This window comes from Saccopteryx leptura, chromosome 2 (genome assembly GCF_036850995.1).
Source record: "Saccopteryx leptura isolate mSacLep1 chromosome 2, mSacLep1_pri_phased_curated, whole genome shotgun sequence".
Lineage (NCBI taxonomy): Eukaryota > Metazoa > Chordata > Mammalia > Chiroptera > Emballonuridae > Saccopteryx > Saccopteryx leptura.
In genome coordinates, this window is record NC_089504.1 from 182,384,402 (window position 1) to 182,404,335 (window position 19,934).

At 51.2% G+C, this 19,934-nt stretch overlaps 2 protein-coding genes across 6 annotated transcripts in view; one reads left to right on the top strand and one right to left on the bottom strand.

Annotated features, from left to right (window-relative positions):
- TNS2 (tensin 2) overlaps nucleotides 1–1,461 on the top strand; it is a 16,116-nt gene extending 14,655 nt beyond the window's left edge. For all 3 annotated transcript variants that reach the window (XM_066369615.1, XM_066369616.1, XM_066369614.1), the window contains exons 26-29: nucleotides 711–879; nucleotides 974–1,042; nucleotides 1,161–1,190; nucleotides 1,323–1,461. In XM_066369615.1, the coding sequence (XP_066225712.1) occupies nucleotides 711–879; nucleotides 974–1,042; nucleotides 1,161–1,190; nucleotides 1,323–1,461 (407 nt within the window). The remainder of the gene's footprint in view (nucleotides 1–710; nucleotides 880–973; nucleotides 1,043–1,160; nucleotides 1,191–1,322) is intronic.
- A 253-nt stretch (nucleotides 1,462–1,714) lies between these two features.
- On the bottom strand, nucleotides 1,715–19,850 carry SPRYD3 (SPRY domain containing 3). Of its 3 annotated transcripts, XM_066369629.1 has the most exons (12): nucleotides 19,746–19,850; nucleotides 18,188–18,334; nucleotides 16,965–17,040; nucleotides 16,358–16,482; nucleotides 15,909–16,044; nucleotides 14,883–15,068; nucleotides 5,265–5,414; nucleotides 4,795–4,852; nucleotides 4,072–4,191; nucleotides 3,822–3,985; nucleotides 1,999–2,158; nucleotides 1,715–1,874 (listed from the first exon to the last, which is right to left on the bottom strand). In XM_066369629.1, exons 1-12 carry the CDS (start codon nucleotides 19,820–19,822, stop codon nucleotides 1,726–1,728), a joined length of 1,548 nt encoding a protein of 515 aa, XP_066225726.1. In that variant the 5' UTR covers nucleotides 19,823–19,850; the 3' UTR covers nucleotides 1,715–1,725. The 3 variants fall into 3 exon arrangements, with proteins under 3 accessions (XP_066225726.1, XP_066225727.1, XP_066225728.1); XM_066369630.1 differs by lacking the exon at nucleotides 5,265–5,414; XM_066369631.1 differs by lacking the exons at nucleotides 1,715–1,874; nucleotides 1,999–2,158 and adding an exon at nucleotides 2,163–3,495.
- Nucleotides 19,851–19,934: the final 84 nt, after the last annotated feature.

Genomic DNA, 19,934 nt, shown 5'->3' on the forward strand with positions numbered 1-19,934 from the left:
ATGGATGGGCCCTGGCAGATGCTTTAAAACCAATAAAGGCAGGGGAGCGTCATGTTTATAGGGTGGTGGAAAAAAGAGGTCCTTAGTCTAGGTTCTCAAAGTTTTATTAACATGAGCATCCTGGGAAAGGGGCTTATTTTTATTTATTTTTTATTTCTCTGAAGTGTGTGTGTGGGGGGCAGACAGACTCCCGCATCGCATGCACCCAACCGGGATCTACCTGGCATGCCCACCAGGGGGTGTTGCTCCACTGCAACGGAGCCATTCTAGCACCTGAGGCAGAGGCCATGGAGCCATCCTCAGCGCCAGGGCCAACTTTGCTCCAGTGGAGCTTTGGCTGTGGGAGGGGAAGAGAGAGATTTCAGAAAGGAGAGGGGGAGGGGTGGAGAAGCAGATGGGCGCTTCTCCTGTGTGCCCTGGCTGGGAATCGAACACGGGACTTCCACATGCTGGGCCGACGCTCTACCACTGAGCCAACCAGCCAGGGCCGGGAAGGGGCCTTATTAATGCAGATTCCCAGGCCTCTTTCCAGCATTTCTGACTATAATCTTTGGGTCATAGAATCTGCTTTTTAACAAGTTATCTATATGATTCTAATGCATTTTGAGCAGCACTAGCCAGGGGAAGTAGAAGAGCTGGTGGGGCAGATCTAGGAGACAGATCTGGGAGCTGACAGAGCTGGTATCCCCCCAACCCACTTGCCCCCATAGCCTGCAGTGTGCTCTACCTGACCTCAGTGGAGACTGAGTCGCTGACGGGCCCCCAGGCGGTAGCCCGGGCAAGCTCTGCAGCTTTGAGTTGCAGTCCCCGCCCAACACCAGCTGTTGTCCACTTCAAGGTCTCAGCCCAGGGCATTACGTTGACAGACAACCAAAGGAAGTGAGTATGTGTGCAGAGTCCCTGGGGAACCCCAACCTTAAGCCCTTGGGACCCCATCTTCTGGGTGTGACTCCACCCTCCCTCCTTTTCGCAGGCTATTCTTTCGACGCCATTATCCGGTAAACAGCATCACCTTCTCCAGCACCGACCCTCAGGACCGGAGGTGACCTTCCCTCCCAACCTTTCTTCCCACAACCCAAGAGACCAGTGCCCTGACCCAGCTCTTCCTTTGGTAGCCATTCCCTAGGCTGCATTCCTTCATACTTCTTTTCCTTCTGCAGATGGACCGACCCTGATGGAACCACCTCTAAGTAAGCTTCCCCATTAGTGCAATCTCTTCCCTCCATGAGATTGAGGTTCCTCCTTTCCTCCCCAGCCTGGCTCTGCAGTCCCTTGTGGAAGGAGTGCTGAGCTCCCATCTGACCCTGGCTTTGTACCCCTAGAATCTTTGGTTTTGTGGCCAAGAAGCCGGGAAGCCCCTGGGAGAATGTGTGTCACCTCTTTGCAGAACTAGACCCAGATCAGCCTGCAGGCGCCATTGTCACCTTCATCACCAAAGTTCTACTGGGCCAGAGAAAATAAAGGAAAGGCACAAGCTGAGCCCACATCAACACTGTGTCCCTCCCAGCAACCCATAGCTCTTACTTCCCCTGGCCTGGACCCAGGAGACCCAGGAAGCCAGCCCTCGACATTAGGAATAGGGCATGGGCATCAGCCTGGGACACTGCTCTCCTTCCCAGCCCCCAGCCTGCTAAGCTAAGTGGATGGGCCCAGAAGATGACCTTGCATGTGAGCAGATGGCAGAGATGGGCATGTGAAGGGTGAGGAGGAGTCAGCAGTTGAGCTCTAGAGGGGATCAGGACAGCCCCACCTGCATGTCAGCCCTGGAGAGGAGCCAGCTCCACCCAGTGGCGATCCCAGCAGGCAGCGAGAGGGGAGAGGTGTGGGGAGCATTGTACTCCCTCGGTTGCCTTCCCAGCTGAGCAGAGATAAGACTGAAATCATATGAAAAGGGGGGGGAAGAGTCTATTTTTGTCTAATAATAAAGAACTTCTATAACGTTTACTTGAATTTGGAGTTCACAATAAGGGCAAAGCCTCATGTGTTTCATGGCTGTACCTGCGCAGAGGGCATCCCATCTTCCGAGGCAGGTCATGGAACATACGCAGTCCCCATCCTTGGCCTCACATTGGTCCACATGTCCTGGTGGGCAAGCTGCCCTTGGCTGCCCCCACCTCCAGCTGTATGTACTGGAAAGGACTCCCACGTCCTGGCTATGCTGATAAATATGGAAACTCCATCTTTATTGGCTGCATAAACATCTGTCTGTACATACACTTCATACATCATAGTGCAGGGCCTGAAAGGAGGGCCCAAGGGGACACCCCAGCAGCACAGCAGCTACCCCACTTCCCCAAAGCCCTGACCATCCTGTGCAAACCAAGGCCAACAGCTCTTGCTCCCACTTCCTCTCAGGAGAAGTCACTGTAAGGGGAGGGGGCTAGAGGTCAAGGGGGTAAGAGACATGTAAGTGCTGGAATTGAACACTGAAACAAAACAAAGAACTGGCACAGGCAGCAAGCAGGGGCAGGAAGGGAAGTGGGGCCCAGCTGTCCTCTGGGACATGCAGTGAGAGCTTCGGGGTCTTGTCCTCTCTACCATGGAGAGACATACTCGAGGTCTCAGCCTGATCCCAGGAAACTAGGCATGAGGGTGCCACTGGTACACCAAGGATGGCAAGGAAGAGAGGAACAAAGGCCTCAGGCTCTTCCCCCCCAACTGACAGCCCCTCTCTCATGCCATTAACAAGTAATGGGCACCCACTGATATGTGTCTGGCTGGGAGAGCCAGGGACTCAGATTCTCTGTGGAACTCCAGTGCCTGAACAGGTGGGGAGTGAGAAAGCTGGCTCTCAGGAGAAAGAACAGAGATCATAGAGCCGTCTTCTTGGGATAGCAGTCAGTGGAAGAAGAGAGGGCCCAAGAAAGCCCCCCCCCCCCCAGCCCAGCAAGGGGGGATAACAGCAGCAACCGGTTCACATGATGACAGGGAACAAAAGAAAATGTAAGGAGAAATACTGTGGTAAGTAGGGGAGGGGTTAGCTCTACTCCACCCTCTGCAAAGCCTTAGGCCCAAACAGCAGCTGAGCTGGTCCTCACTCTTCTCTACTCATGTGGGCCAATGGGGAAAGGGGGTGTGGAGCCCACTGGCCAAAGCAAATGGGACCTGCTGATTTCACACTATTCTTTGTGTCTGCTCCTGTCCAACCAGGGACTAGGGCCAAGGGACTGATGACGGGTGGCACCAGGACAGAAACACAGCACAGAAGGGCTTGGCAGGGGCCTGATCTGGTACAGGGGCAGAATGACAACACCCTTTGGGTCTGCGAGGTAAACAAATCCTCAAGGAATTCAGCAACTGGATATCTGGTCCTATAAAGGAGCAGGAGAGGAAGAAGGGGCCAGAGTACAGGACAGGTCCCTAGCCACTCAAGGGGTGCAGGTCCACTTTGACTTTCTCCCCACAGCTCAGCATTCCGATGGTGGGAAAGAAGCCCCCAGAGGGTACAACAGCATCCTTCTTCCCAATGATCTTGCCATTCCGAGTAAAAAAAACCTGAGGGTGGAGGTGGAGGGAAGAGTGTAGTGGCTTCTCTGAGGATAAGAGAGCTACACAGGCCTGACCCCAGTCCCTTCCAAATCCCAGCATCACTTATGGAGAGACTTGGGGTGATGGCAAGAAGTGACCACAAGAGGGCATCCTAGGGCTGGAATCCAGTCTCCCCCAACCCAACCCTCCCAATATCTCAAAACAGGAAAAGGCCCACAGCAGCGCCAGGCCTTCCCCTCTCCCCTACTCTGGCTCCACTTTTTATTCCCACTAATACCATTCCTTGCCCAGGCCCAAGAACCCTAGTCCAACCCCAAACCTTCCACACTTACCACCACCTTCTTGCCCTCATGCTCCTGCTCTATCTCTTCCCCATCTTCTTCTTCTTCCTCTTCCTCCTCCTCCTCTTCCCCTTCTTGGTGCAAGTACATGACATTCCGGACAGCTCGGGCAGTCGGGGACAGAATCACTGTGTCACAACTGTCATCACTGTCACCTAGAAGGCCAGGAAAACTGAGCTCCTGTGGTACTGCCCCAACCCTCTGCCCTACCAACCTGGTTGGCCACTGCCACCCCACTCACCCTCACTGTCTAGAATGTAGTCCCGAGGGAACATGATTCCACAGCCCATTATGTCCCCTTTATAACAGCGTGGCCCAAAAGGGTCCCCCACACCACTGCCATGGAAGATCTTCCCATCATCTGTTGGAGGGGAGAGAACGCACAGTGAACAGTGAAGGACGGGCCAACAGCGGCCTCTACTTGAAGCTGATGTTTCCCCACCTCCCTCTCTGGCAGGAAGGAAGGGAGGAGACAGAAGCTGGAAGAGGACACCAGATTAAAAAAGAGAGAGACAATGTGGGTCTACTCCAGGTGCTAAGTGAGAGATTCCTCAGGGAGCTGGTTGGATGGTCAGAGAGGGGAGAGCGACAGGGATTAGAGGGAGAGGTGGGACCAGTAACTCACGGTTTGTCCTTTCTAAAGAAAGCCCCAAAGGAAATGAAGCTGATCAAAAAGAGAAAATGCAGAATCTGCAGGAAGGGTGCAAAGGGAGCCAACTCAGAGGCCTGTAATGTTCCGTTTGGGCCCAGATCCCCTACCCTGCTCTGCTCCCCTGGCTTGTAGGGCTTGGAGGAAAAACACAGATGAGGAGAAAGTAGTTTTAGAAGGAAAGCAAATGACAGCAGGGGAAAGTCTCTCCAGCCAGATGCTGGAGGAGAGGCTACTTGTGAGGGGTCAGAAATGGATATCCCTATGTCTCTACATCCCCACAACCCTAGCTTCCCCAAGGCAGCCCCTGCTCACCTGCATGATAAGCCACAGACCCTCTGCTCCAGCCAGGGTGCCTGTTCTTGGGATAATCCTGTACAAAGAAGAAAAAAGAAAATTTAGGGTACAACACACAGAAGTGGACAGGACGGAGTAGCACCTGAATCTTCAGTCTTCCAGAATTGGCTACAACCCAGATGGCTGCTCACCACCCCTGCAGCCTCACCCCCTTAAGGCACTTGAAGTTGCGGGGGAAGCAGGAAAGGTGAAAAGGTTCTTGGTTTTCCTGGCCAGGGCTCAGTATGTATGGCACAGTCACAACACACTCCCAGGTCTAGGTCACTTGGGGTCTGTACCTTTCCACAGCAGATACACATTGTGTTCAGTCTCAGGTTAGGACCCTCCCTCTGCAGCCTGGCCCCCAGATTTCCCAGGAGCTCTCAGACCCATCCCAGTAGCCCCCGAGCTAATCAGCTCCACAAGCAAAAAGCAGCCCTAGTGCACACCTTCCGGGCCAGCCCCAAAGCGATGTAGCATTTTTCTCCAGGGTCTACGATCTCCACCTCGAAGTAGTGGCTACGAGTGCTCAGTGGGTGCCGGGCCTGGGCCAGCCCTACGTCAACGATGCTCTTGCCCTTGCCCAAGTACTCCAGCAGCTGTGGGGGAAGAGCGGGAATGGGGGAAAGAGGCAGGCTGACACCCACCCTGGAAGCCTGGTCCCCAGGCAGTCTGGGGACCAGTTTCCTGTATCTGACAAAAAACCGTGGCTGAAAGGTGAAGGATCCTAGAGATACAACGTGGGCCTCAACGTTCGAAGCAGACATGAGAGGACAAGGATGAGGTTGGGATAGTGAAAATGGCAGCATAAGCAAAAGGGCCAAGCCCCTTGCAGAATACTGTACCCACCTGCCTACTGAGCCACAGAGCCTCTCCTTGCTCTGGGAGAAACAAGGAGAGCAGCACAGCAATCCAGACGGCTGAGCGCTGGGAACCACAATAGGGGTCTCCAGGCTACATCACCACTGCCCTGAATAACCCTGCTGAGAAACATTCACCCAGGGCCCCTGAACAAGATGTCTGAAGAAGACTTGGCTCAGAGGAAACCCAACCACTTTCTTAGGGGGCCTACTGAGGACAGATTTGGTGCCAACTCCAGGTGTTTGAGGGAGGGGAGACGAGTTCAGAAGCCAATTCTGTCTGAGATGGAACTGAAATAATTTCTCAAGATTTTTGTTTTACTTGGCTTCGAACAGAGTTGTTCACAGCTGGGGTCAGGAAGGTGGCAAGAGGAGCTAGCTCTACTCCTTCATTTAATGTGAGGGAGAGGAACAGGCAGAGCAAAGCTAGGAAGGCAGGTTTCCCACCCACCCCCTCGTGGCTCTTTCAAGCGGGAGCAGATGTGTGGAGTGTGGAGAGGGGAGATGAATGATGGGCTCTTGGGGCTCTTCAAGTGGTCCTGCCTGGGCATGATGGGGTGGCAACCCCCAATCTGGGTGGATTTATTTATCAGTTGTCATAGTAATAATGGGCCTATGACTCAACCTCATCCCTTTTTTCCCCTATCTTCAGCATCACTTGGGATTCCTTAATCCCTTTTTATTTTATTTTATTTTTTTACATAGAGAGAGAGTCAGAGAGAGGGATAGACAGGGACAGACAGACAGGAACAGAGAGATGAGAAGCATCAATCATTAGTTTTTCGTTGCGCGTTGTGACACCTTAGTTATTCATTGATTGCTTTCTCATGTGTGCCTTGACCATGGGCCTTCAGCAGACAGAGTAACCCCTTGCTCGAGCCAGCGAGTTTGGGTCCAAGCTGGTGAGCTTTGCTCAAACCAGATGAGCCCGTGCTCAAGCTGGTGACCTCGGGGTCTAGAACCTGGGTCTTCCGCTTCCCAGTCTGACGCTCTAGCCACTGCGCCACCGCCTTAATCAGGCTCCTTAATCCCTTTTTAATTAGCCAAACCGCCTCTTAACACTTTCTTCAACCTTCCCACCCTTCCAGCCCTGAGGAATACACACTCCCTAGGGACCTCCTTCATTCATCCATGGCAAACCTTGGGACGCTGACCTCTCACCCCTTAAAGAGCTACTGCCTGAACAAGAAAGGAATTATGCTCACCCACACCTGTGTGGAAGCCTCTGTCTTTTTTTTTTTTTTTTTTTTAATTTTTTTTTTTTTTTGTATTTTTCTGAAGCTGGAAATGGGGCGAGACAGTCAGACAGACTCCCGCATGCGCTGGACCGGGATCCACCTGGCACGCCCACCAGGGGGCGATGCTCTGCCCCTGGGGGGGGGGGTCGGGACCAGAGCCACTCTAGCCCCTGGGGCAGAGGCCAAGGAGTCATCCCCAGCGCCCGGGCCATCTTTGCTCCAATGGAGCCTTGGCTGCGGGAGGGGAAGAGAGAGACAGAGAGGAAGGGGGGGGGGTGGAGAAGCAAATGGGCGCTTCTCCTATGGGCCCTGGCCGGGAATCGAACCCGGGTCCCCGCACGCCAGGCCGACGCTCTACCGTTGAGCCAACCGGCCAGGGCGAGAAGCCTCTGTCTTAAGCAGAGGCAGAACTACATCCTTACCACCCACTTCACAGAGGAAATAAACGGACTTGGTCTCCTTCTCAGCTCGGGACTCCCAAAAGTCTGCCACCTCAAGTCTACCCGCTTTACCTCTCCAAAGAGAACATGAGGCAGAGGTTGGGAGTGGGGTGGGGGTGCAGTCAGGGTAAAAGCCAGAGATGTACAGGAGATCACCTAAATTCACACCCAGACAGACTCCTCTCATTTCTAAAGCCAGGGCCTTACACATCTTGGGTTTCGGTGACTTTTCTTTCAACATTCCTAATCCAGTCTTCTCCATATGTCACACTGCTTCGTCCCATCAGGGAGGTGCGCTGTACATCGCCTTCTCAATTTTTGGATACTGACTGAGACCCACACTGTTTGAATTCTGTTTCTGGTCTTCTGCATGTTCTCGGCTTGGTCTGGGTTCCTCCTCTGCATCTCTCCCCATAAGTCTGAAGGGATGCAGCTTGATGTATGCTAACGAGCTTCCACCCCACCGAGTCTGAGCAGCCCCCAACCCACCCTTTCCATCCAACATTCCAGAACTGGGTGGGGGACCCCACAGCTGCTCTAGACCCACTCCATCCAGTTGGGCTCAGCATAGGAAACAGTGTTCTCCACTTCCAGAGCCAAGAAACAACAGATCCAGACCCTGATCCTTGAGAAAAACCCACCCAGCCATTTCCTCTACCTCCCCCCCACCCCCAGAAGGGCGACCCTGCAGTGCTGTCTGTGAATAGGACAGGGATGCTTCTTTAAGCTAACAGCCTGGGAAATGAAACACACTGACACAGGACTCTAAAACCCAGCCCACTCCACAGAGCAGTTCAAACAGACTGCTGCTGGCCTGGAAGATGAGATCCCTGCACAATTTACCCACTTGGAGAGAGGAACCACCCATCTCTCAGGATGGGAGCCACCCCAATTCATCTGGTCCTCTTGGATCCACTCTCCTGCTCCTGGGCAAAGTCCCCGCAAACCTTCCAGAGCCTTCTCAGAGCACTTAGAGGGACAGAGTGAGGGGAAGTTTGGCCTCCTTAACAGATCCTTGCTTGAGTCTACTCCTCCCCTCCTTAGTCTAGGGCTATTGGGAACCTAGAGATGTGAGGTTTAGTCCCTAGAGTCTTAGTTGCTAGAAGCTTGAAGTTGGTCCCTTAATCTGTGCCTCAGATGCCTCTTAGTTTGAAAGGGAATCAAACAGACTTCAGTTCATATCCTAACTCCTATTACTTACTAGTCACTAATCTTAAGCAAGTGACTTTCACTTTTTTTGTGTGACACAGAGAGAGGGACAGAGAGGGACAGGCAGGAAGGGAGAGAGATAAGAAGTATCAAGTCTTCATTGTGGCTCCTCAGTTGTTCATTGATTGCTTTCTCATATGGACCTTTACTGGGAGCTACAGCAGACAGAGTGACCCCTTGCTCAAGCCAGTGACCTTGGGCTCAAGCCAGCGACTTTGGGCTTCAAGCCAGTGACCTTTAGGCTCAAGCCAACGAACCCACACTCAAGCCAGATAAGCCCATGCTCAACCACAGAGCTCACACATGGGTCTTCTGCATCCCAGTCCGACACCCTATTCACTGCACCAGTGCCTTGTCAGGCATGAATTTCACTTCCATAGGCTTCAATTTCTTCAGTAAAGTCAGGATACTAATATCTGCATCTCCAAAATCAGGTGAGAAGGCAAAATGAAGTGAGTATCAAGTGCTTAGCATGGAGCCTGAGACCCAGTACATGATCAATACACGTTTTTTGCCTTTCCCTAAATCAGAAATGGGTTATACTGGAACATGCCAACAAACTGGTGCTCCCTAGACATTAACAGTCACCCCAAAGCTACAACTGACTGAAAATGCCAATCACAAACAAGGAAACTACATCCAACTAGAATGGGCTCTTGGGCTCCCAGAGCTAAGCACTGTTTCCCCAGGACAGATGACCACTTCCCAGATGACTCTACCCTAAATGACCAAACTGCCCTCCCAATGTTTCTCTTCAAACAATGCCCAATCTACAGGAATGTTCCTCGACATCTTTGGTGGGGGTAGGAAGAACACTTTCCTTGGGGGTCTCAAGCCTCCATGCCTCTCATGTGTCCCTCCAAACACAACCAAAGCCTCGAGAGGCCAAACAGGCGGACTCAATGCCACAGAGGAGAGGCTGCAGACCAGAGTGCAGAGAGCTTTCTGTACCCCACCCTCTCCTTGTCCCAGCAGCACCTTCTCAGCCTCTACCTTCCTGCTCGTACCCGCCCTCCTTCTCCTGCCAGCATAGAACCTAATCCATTTTGACAGGAGCAAATGACGACTCAGTGCCCGAAGGGCCTAGAAGCAGCTGAAATAGGAACTAAGAACATGCTCCCCACCAGCTAGTTCAGGTCCCAACATGGTTTCCTCCTAGGTTGGGTCCATGAAGGACCCCTGGGAGGTGAGGCTTCATTCACTCCTCTTTGTGTACCAAAGCTGTTGCCCCATCACTGAGTTGTCAGAGGAGCTCTGAACAGGAAACAAAGACAGAATGAGTCCAACCCTCCAGCTTTACCAGCTGCCCCCCACCCTCCACTCCCTAGCTCACTTTAAAAGCCAGGGATGAGATATGGGGTAACACCCCCATCCCTAAGCAACACAGTAGCAATACTTCAACACCCTCAGAGTATGGGGAGGAGAACTCTTTAGGAGGGGATACTAAGGCCACAGGAATCAAGGGAAGGATTTCACTCAAAACAAAGCCAGGTCTGACTACATATAGATACTCGGATTAAGCAAAGATGACTAAAAATTAACAACTGTTGAATCTAGGTCTTAGGTATATGAGTGTTCACTGTAGTATTTTTTCAACTTTTTGTATGTTTGAAAATTTTCATAATGAATGTTGGAGAGATAAAAGGGTCAGGAATTGAATTTGCTCTTCTTTACAGAAAGAACCAGTGAGAAGGGAGAAGAAAGGATGATTGAGACTGCAAAATGGAGAAAAAGAGCTGGGAGTAAAAAAGAATGCCAAGGCCGCCAAATAAGCTCACCTAGCTTATCCTTGGCTTAGAAACTAGAAAGGAGAATCCCAAGGAAGTGAGAACTGAAGCCCGGAAACTCCAGATTCATCAACTGGCCTGGGCAGAACGTAACAGTACATACTTGACAACAAAAAGGCAGTGGGGAGGGGTCGAAGAATAAATATCTGGGCTTAGTTTTGCTACTAATTCCCCTGTTTGTTTTGTTTTTTAAATTCATTTTAGAGAGGAAAGAGAAAGAGAAACAGGAACATTAATGGGCTCCTGTATGTGCCCTGACTGGTGATGAACCAGCAACCTCTGTACTTTGGGACAACACTCTAACTCAGGGGTAGTCAACCTTTTTATACCTACCGCCCACTTTTGTATCTCTGTTAGTAGTAAAATTTTCTAACCGCCCACCAGTTCCACAGTCATGGTGATTTATAAAGTAGGGAAGTAACTCTACTTTATAAAATTTATAAAGCAGAGTTACAGCAAGTTAAAGCATATAATAATAATTACTTACCAAGTACTTTATGTCGAATTTTCGCTAAGTTTGGCAGAATAAATCTTTTTTTTTTTTTGCCTGACCTGTGGTGGCGCAGTGGATAAAGCGTCCACCTGGAAATGCTGAGGTTGCCGGTTCGAAACCCTGGGCTTGCCTGGTCAAGGCACATATGGGAGTTGATGCTTCCAGCTGCTCCCCTCATCTCTCTCTGTCTCTCCTCTCTGTCTCTCTCTCTCCTCTCTAAAATGAATAAATAAAAAATTTAAAAAAAAAATCTTTTTTTTTTTAATTTATTTTTCCGAAGCTGGAAATGGAGAGGCAGTCAGACAGACTCCCGCATGCGCCCGACCGGGATCCACCCGGCATACCCACCAGGGGGCGATGTTCTGCCCCTCTGGGGCGTCACTCTGTTGCATCCAGAGCCATTCTAGCGCCTGAGGCAGAGGCCACAGAGCCATCCCCAGCACCCGGGCCATCTTTACTCCAATGGAGCCTCGGCTGCGGGAGGGGAAGAGAGAGACAGAGAGGAAGGAGAGGGGGAGGGGTGGAGAAGCAGATGGGCGCTTCTCCTGTGTGCCCTGGCCGATAATCGAACCCAGGACTCCTGCACGCCAGGCCGACGCTCTACCACTGAGCCAACCGGCCAGGGCCCTTTTTTTTTTTTTTCAAGAGACAGAGAGTCAGAGAGAAGGATAGACAGACAAGAACGGAGAGAGATGAGAAGCATCAATCATTAGTTTTTCATTGCGCTTTGCAACACCTTAGTTGTTCATTGATTGCTCTCTCACATGTGCCTTGACTGCGGGCCTTCAGCAGACCGAGTAACCCCCTGCTGGAGCCAGCAACCTTGGGTTCAAGCTGGTGGGCTTTTTGCTCAAACCAGATGAGCCGGGGCTCAAGCCGGCAACCTCAGGGTCTCGAACCTGGATCCTCTGCATCCTAGTCCGACGCTCTATCCACTGTGCCACTGCCTGGTCAGGCATGGCAGAATAAATCTTTATAAAACTTACTATAGTTAAATCTATCTTTTTATTTATACTTTGGTTGCTCCGCTACCACCCACCATGAAAGCTGGAATGCCCACGGGCAGTAGGGACCAGGTTGACTACCACTGCTAAACAACCGAGATACCCAGCCAGGGCCAACAATTTACTTTTTGTCCTCTGACCAAGTTTCTTCACTTCTCTGGCACTGTTTTTTCATCAACAGCATAAAATGATATTTGAGAATATGTGGCTGTCACAATGACTATGGGAGATGATACCAGCGCGAGGCATCTAAAGCAAGGATGCTAAGCATTTTGCCCAGCAATGAACTGTCTCACCTAAAATGCCCACAGTGAAACCCTGGACTGGATGGCACCAAAGTCTTTCTCAAACTTTTCTGGTAAATGTTGATCTCTTGGGAATATCACCCAGGGAAGAAGAAATAGGCTTCAACACAGCAAAGGTCTTAGGTCCCAGGTAAGGGCTCCCCCCAGAGGTCAATGGGAAAACAAAAACAAAAACAGAAAGGGAAGAGAAACAGCTGTGCTGGACAGGGAACTAGGAGGCACAGGCACAGTCCAAATGGCTTCTTCTTGGCTCCTCCACGCTGACATAACTCTGATTGCTGGATCAGAAACTCAGTGCATGATCACAAAAGGGAGGTCAGGATACAAGTAGCAGTTTTGGGCCAAAGGGATGGAAGAAATTGCGTAAGTCACCCTCATTTGAAAATGGTGTAGTTGGCAAGACTACAACAGAGGCACACGTCCCTCAGGAGGCGCATGCCCGTCTGCCCCCGAGGAGCATGTGCTCAGGGAGTATAGTGCCCCTGACAGCTGTCACAGCTGCAGTGAAGGTCTGAGAGAAGATTCAAACTCAACAGCCTTTGTCTAAAAAATAACATTCTTCAACACATGGCCTAAGGGCACTGGGGGGAGGGCAGAGAGGAACAAGTACTATTTATAAATGTCAACAGGATTTCGCATCAATTAGAGAAAACTGCCTGGGAGGAGCTGGGGACAGGTCCAGACAGGGAAAGGATGCCAGGGAAACACTCTTGAGGAGAGGTCAGGGACAAGAGCGGGAACACTGCGCTGGCTCAATCCCAAGTTCAACTCTGTAGATGTTGTCAAAATGATGGTGGAGGCCTGACCTGTGGTGGCGCAGTGGATAAAGCGTCGACCTGGAAACGCTGAGGTCGCCGGTTCGAAACCCTGGGCTTGCCTGGTCAAGGCACATATGGGAGTTGATGCTTCCTGCTCCTCCCCACCTTCTCTCTCTCTCCTCTCTCTCTCCCTCTCTGTCTCTCTTTCTCCCTTTCTCTCTCCTCTCTAAAAAATGAATAAATAAAATTAAAAAAAAAAAATTAAAAAAAAAAAAAATGATGGTGGAAGGGGAAAAGAAAGGGAAGAAACACGGGTCAAGGAGTGGGCATGTGAGGCCTCCTGGCTCAGAGCCACTGCAGTCCTTGCAACCTGTGTCAGCGGGTGTGCAGAGTGTTAGAAGCAGGACAGCACACTTTCTGCCATTCTCCTTGAGTATGACTCACCTTCAACTTCAGAAGGGGGAGAGGGAGGGTGGAGAAAAGGTTGGGCTGGGAGTAATAGGGCAGCAGAGGGACAATTGAAAGTGGGAGGCCTGGCCCTGGCCGGTTGGCTCAGTGGTAGAGTGTCGGCCTGGCATGCAGGAGTCCCGGGTTCGATTCCTGGCCAGGGCACACAGGAGAAGCGCCCATCTGCTTCTCCACCCCCCCCCCTCCTCTCTGTCTCTCTCTTCCCCTCCTGCAGCTGAGGCTCCATTGGAGCAAAAAGATGGCCCGGGTGCTGGGGATGGCTCCTTGGCCTCTGCCCCAGGCACTAGAGTGGCTCTGGTCGCGACAGAGCGAAGCCCCGGATGGGCAGAGCATCGCCCCCTGGTGGGCGTGCCGGGTGGATCCCAGTCGGGTGCATGTGGGAGTCTGTCTGACTGCCTCCCGGTTTCCAGCTTCAGGAAAAAAAAAAGAAAAAAAAAGAAAAAAAAAAGGAAAGTGGAAGGCCTGAGCAGCCCACTAGAGGTCAGGGCCCAGACCCCTGACTCAGCATCCATCCACTCCCAATCCAGCATGAAGTGCAGGGTAGATAGGAAGAATTTTCCTTTTCAAGGTCCATACACTTCCCAAGGAAATTTAAAAGTCAGGGAAAGACTAAAGCAGGTATGACAAGAAGATGTATAAAAAAGCAAGCTTTGGAAGGTCAAGGATTCTCACTGACCTTTTTTTTTTTTTTTTTAACAGAGACAGGAACGGAGAGATGAGAAGCATCAATCATTAGTTTTTCCTTGCACGTTGCAACACCTTAGTTGTTCATTGATTGCTTTCTCATCTGTGCCTTGACTGTGGGCCTTCAGCAGACCGAGTGACCCCTTGCTCGAGACAGTGACCTTGGGCTCAAGCCAGTGAGCTTTAGCTCAAACCAGATGAGCCCGCGCTCAAGCGGGCGACCTCGGGGTCTCGAACCTGGGTCCTCCGCATCCCAGTCCGACGCTCTATCCATTGTGCCACTGCCTGGTCAGGCTCACTGACCTAATGTGCCTCTATTCTATCCTCTATAAAATGTAGGAGAAAGACAGAAGAAACTGACATCAACACTTACTCAAAAACTATCTCAAAAAACCTTCCACATGAGTGGGACTTGTGACCACACCTGCTCCACAGTGAACAGAAAGGCTGGGTCAGCTAAAATGAAATCAAGTCCAAAGGGGGATCCAGGCCCCCTGCCTCCCGATCAGCCTCAGCCTCTCAAAGGCAGGTGTGCAGGACAGCAGAGGGCACCAGGTGCTAAAGGAACCAAAGAAGGCAAAGAACTACTACTTGTTCTGAAAGTAAAGCTTCTCAAAGGGAAGGGAAGCAAGCAAAGCAGCACTAAGAAAACATCAAAGAATCCTGTCGAGGCCCAGGTACCCTGCCAAAATTCCCATTTCCCAAAACCCTAAAAAAGACACTGATCTCATCCCCAATTCTAAGCAAATCAGACATGCTTATGTGGCCCCCCAGGAATCCTGCCCAGCTCTCCCGCCTTACCTCTACTGCCCTTTACTTACAGTTCCACAGACTCTGACATCATGCAGCCGGCCCCATTCATCCTCATAACTGTCCACCATCATGACACTGTCATCCTCACGGCCCAGCTCAGCGTTGAGGTGCAGCCGTACCTCCTCACCCAGGGAGTGCATGCCCACTGCTGGGAACAGCCCATCTGGGGACATGGGCATGATAGTGGAGCCCACCTGCAGTGGGGGAAGGGAGGGAGCTGCCATCTGGCTCACTTTTCCATAGCTCACCTAATTCTCACAAGATACTTTTGAGATGATGCAAAAAAAATTATCACATACACTCACAGACAGAAAAATAGAGATACAGATAAAATTTTAAAGCCTGCTCCTGGCCGAGCAGGGTATCCACAGAGCTAGAAAGCAAACACAAGTCTCTCAACCTGCTGCCAAACACTTTGGGTGAGCGTGAGTGTGCACTGAAGCAGGAGAGTGTCAGGTCTGGGGCTGTGGCAGTGGGGCCTCTCAGCCAAGGCCGGAGAAAGCCCTTTTCCCAGGGTGGGAGATCGAGCTGGGTGGCTCTCTGCTGTGTGCTCTATGCGATCTCCTCACAATTACTAGTCTCTCTCTGAAGAGGAAAGGGAAGAAATGAAACAAGGAAAATAAAACACAGAAAGAAAATATCCTTGAAAGTATTCAAGTCAAAAATCCAAAGAGGAAAAAAAAAAATCCAAAGAGGACTCCAGCTTATGCAACCAGGCCGTAACCTGTTTGTTCCTGCTTGAAACCCTCCCCCAAATCACACAATTCTGTCCCCTTCCATTTCTGCTCACCCTACACTGCACCTGCTGCCCCTGCATCTTCCACCTGCTGATGTCCCAGCTTCCCCTGGGCAGGAAAGCGTCTTCTCCTACATCAGGGGTCTTCAGGAGAACCTGAGGCTGGACTGAAGGAGATGGGACCTGATCCCTCTGGGTCCCTGGGCAAGCCCCAGCCAGGAGAGTCTTTCTTATCATTCCCACAAATTCTTAAATAGCTTCAAACCACTCAAAACCCAACTTGGGATTTTTCACTTACCCGCTTCCCATTTTTGGTAAAGAAGATCTGAGCAGTCTGTACCTCAAAGGACACAGGCTCAATACCGCAGCCAATCCGGTCCCCAGAGTTGCACTTTGACCCAAACTGGCGACCCTTGGCTCGGCCATTGTACAGCCTGTGGACAGAGTAGCACAGACAAAGGACCCGAGCCAAGCCTCCCAAGTTCTCCCCAGTACCAGTAGCTGAGACCTCATCTCGCGGCTCACAGTCATTCTGTGATAGCATCTACCTATGTCCTAGCATGAGTTCCACCCTTCCCTCTAAGTCTGCAAACCTCCATGGTGGATTGTCCTGTCCTGATCAGAGAAGTCTATGAAAACACCCCAAGATTAGTGAAGGAATGGCAAAAGCCACTCTGAAGTAGTCCTTTGTTTTTAAGATTCTTGAATCCATAGGAAGGGGGTCAGGTTCCACAGGAGGCAACTCACTTGCCATCATCAGCATGGTAGGCTACAGAGTCAGGCAACCAGCCAGGCTGGTGATCCAAACTGTAGTACTGAGGGACTAGCCCCACAGCAATGGTGCCTCGGACACCGCTGTCCACGATAGACACCTGGAGGGAAAGCATGGCATAGTTAGTACAGACGGGAAATGGGAACTGCTGGGGGTGTGGGAAAGGGGAGTTAGACATCAAAGCAGGCTGAGGCTCAAAGAGACAACAGACATGGGAATCAGAGAAAAGGACAGGGCACTCAGAGGGAGATCTGAGAGGATGGGCCTGCTTTACTGTGATTACTTAGAAAATAATTTCCAATTAATGGATAGGAGATGAAGTAGATGCTGGGGTTGGGTTAGGGGATGGCAAAGGACATGGGTCAAAGTCCGGGATATGGGCCAAAGTCTACTTAGATGAGGGGCAGGAGAGCAGAAGGGACAACATGACCGGACTCCTATCACTCAGATTAGGCACCATACTATCCTGTGCCCTTTTCCCAGACAACTGGACAGCCCTGATGGAAAAATAAAAGGCCCAGATCGTGAATCTAGTAAAAGAGGTCCTTGGAGCTTAATGATCTCATGCCCTGCTCTGCCCACCTCAAAATAATTGCTGTCTTTAGTCAGGGGTCGAGAAGCCACATAGCAGCCAACTTCACCGGAGTTTCCATGGTAACTAAAGGAGGAATGAGTGGGAAGTCCCATTAGTAGTCTAGCCTAGGAGCTGGGGGAAGGGCCTCATCACCAACCTCCACCCTGCGAAGGCCAGCACAGAGGAAAATCCATTAGAACACACTTCAGGACATCTGCACAGATACCACAAGATACTTGAGGTCACCCACTCCTCCCGCTGCCTTCAATCAGGGTCCAACCCACACCAGACCAACACAAACTTAGTTTCTTCATTTCCAGAAGGAAAAGAAAACAGAGCTTCCCTCAGGTGACTATTTGGGGGTCTCACAACCCTGTCTAACCTCAATCCCTCATGCTGCAGCTTTGGCCCTTTTCCTCTGGCTCTGTCCTCAGTGGAGCTGGAGAACGGCTGGTCTCTATCCTCTGTAACAAAGCCCTTCGTAGACTGGAAGACAGTTATTCAGTCTCCACTCCTCAGCTTTCTTGTTTCCAAGCCAAATAGCACTACTTCCTCTGCCCCTTCAGTGACAATTTTGTGAAAGAGTTAGGCTCGGAAGGAGTCAGGGAAGGGGTTCAAGCCAGAACAGAGGGAGAAAAGAAACACAAACATAATCCAAAGGGTTGTAAGGTGGTGAACAGGATACACTACATAGCTGTCCTTCCCCAAACAGGAAATCCACTGCCTTTGAAATGGCCATTCTTCACCTAAGGCAACCCTTTAGATGCTGGGAGAAAAGGAGACACTGATACCCCAAAGACCCACTGGAATCCTCTCAACAGGTACTTGGGCAACTCCTGAGACCCCCAGCCACCTTCTATCTCTCACATGATTGCTTCCAATGTAGCCAGGACAGTGACCCAGAGACACGAGGAGAAGGGAGTGCAGGGGGAAGTAGCACACACTGTGCCACTATGAAAGGACTCCACAGTCAACAGCATTCCCCTCCCACTGTAGTGTAGACCAGCGGTTTTCAACTGCCAGTCTGAGGTTGTCTGTAATCACTGGGTCTGTAACCTACACAGAACATCAGGGTGGTTAACTCTTTTGCAGACTGGCTCGAAATTTCTGGCAGATTGGTGGATGAAAAACACTGGTGTTAACAGTCCTCAACCTCTAAAAAAGAGGCCCTTTTTCATCTCTAAGATCTGGCATACAAAGGAAAATGTGGAAAAAACTCCCCTAAACTTACCTCAAAGTGTCTCCATCTACAAGAATGTGCTTGAACCTCTCCTGATACCGAAAAGCCCGGACCTCCCTAATCTCCCGGATCCTCCGGCGCCAATTCAGAAACCGGTAGTGCAGATTGAGGTCATCCATCTTGTTCATGAGAACAAACCTATGGTTGGGGAGAAGGGGATTGAGGAAGCAGGGTCCGTAGCAAAGAATCTCAGCTGGTTTTACTTGGAATGTGGTAAGGACTTGAAACCAGTTTCCCAGACTGACCTCAACAATCTCCATCCTCACCCATTCATTCAACCTTTACTGTTCTGGGTGCTAAGGACATGCTGTGAACAACATGCATGGGATTCCTGTTCTCGTAAGGCTTCCATTCTAGTGTAAGGAGGCATAACAGGCATAACTGTTAGACAGTGGAGGACAAAGCAGTGTGAGGTGATAAAGAACATGGGGTGAACACTATCTAAAGAAGGCCTCTCTGAGGTGACATCTGAGTTGAGATGAGGAGGAACAAGGCACGTGACAAGTCCAAGAAGGAGCATTCCAGGCACAAGGCACAGCCAGGACACAGGTCCTGGTTAGCATGGTAAAGAAATAGGAAGGCCAGGGTGGCTGACATATAGGGAAAAGGAGAGAAAATACAAAACCAGGATGAGAAGGCAGAGGCTAGATCAAGGTCCTACAGACCATAATGAGTAGTTTATATATTATTCCAAGTGTCCTGGGAAACCTGTAGAGGGTTTCAAGCAAGGAAATGATAAGAACTTAAGGTTTGTTAGGTCTTAAAGATCATTCAGGTTGTTGGTAGGAGAACCGATCATAAAAGGAGTGAGAGTGGCTAACAACTAATTATGAGGTTGTCACAACAGATGAGAGATGACATTTTCTAAGATGGCAGCAGTGAAGATGGAGAGGAGTAGGACAATCTGGATGTTTGATTCACCAATGGTGCTAACATGAATGAATGAATGAATGAATGAATGAATGTTTCCTGGGAGCCGACAGTGAGAAAAAGGTGAGATACTTTTCTCTTCCTATCCCCCAAACCTTGAGACAGGGTCCATCAAGACCTGACTGCTTTGCACACAGTAGGTGCTTAGTCAGCGTTGGATGGGCTGAATTCAATCCCAAGGCGCCTATTTAGACTTTTTTGCAATAGCTACAAGCCACCAAGTGGCCCAGAAGGGTAGGCACCTGCGGGGCAGCAGTAGGACTGCCCTCCCAGGCACTCGGCCAGGGCACTGGCACCCCAGACCTAGAGGCATCTGCTTGCCCAGAACCTCACAGCCATGACACCGGCGAGTGGCTGCCGCACCAGTCCCCGCCTCCACCCCGGGCACGGCCTGGTCACTCAGATGAGACCCGAGGGCAACGCCGCCGGCCTATCAGTGTGACTACGCCCAGTCTTCCCAAGCCCCGCACCCGGTCAAAGGTCCAGACGCAGCAAGCCTCGAGACCGGAGTGCAAGGCTCCGCCCAGGACCTCGGAGCCCTCGCCCAAGACCCCCGCCTCCCGCCTCAGGCTCTGGGGAGACCCGAGATCTCTGGGACCCGCCCCCGATCCCCGCCTACCGGGGCCGCCGCGTCCTCCTCATCCATAGGCCTCTCAGCTCGCACTCGAGCTCTTCGGCCACCGCCACCACACACATCCGGGTCCCCGCCCTTCCTACGCTCCCCCAAGGCCCGCCTTATATTATTTAGGCCAATCCGAAACAGCCCAGGATGACAGTCACCTGGAAGAGCCAATAGGAGGGCGCAGGT

Coding starts and splice junctions, on each gene's coding strand:
- SPRYD3 (XM_066369629.1), bottom strand. CDS start 19,822: ATGTGTGTGGTGGCGGTGGCCGAAGAGCTCGAGTGCGAGCTGAGAGGC. Junction 16,045..16,357: donor TACCATGCTGATGATGGCAA/GTGAGTTGCCTC, acceptor CTCTGTCCACAG/GCTGTACAATGGCCGAGCCA. Junction 15,069..15,908: donor TTACCAAAAATGGGAAGCGG/GTAAGTGAAAAA, acceptor CCCCCACTGCAG/GTGGGCTCCACTATCATGCC.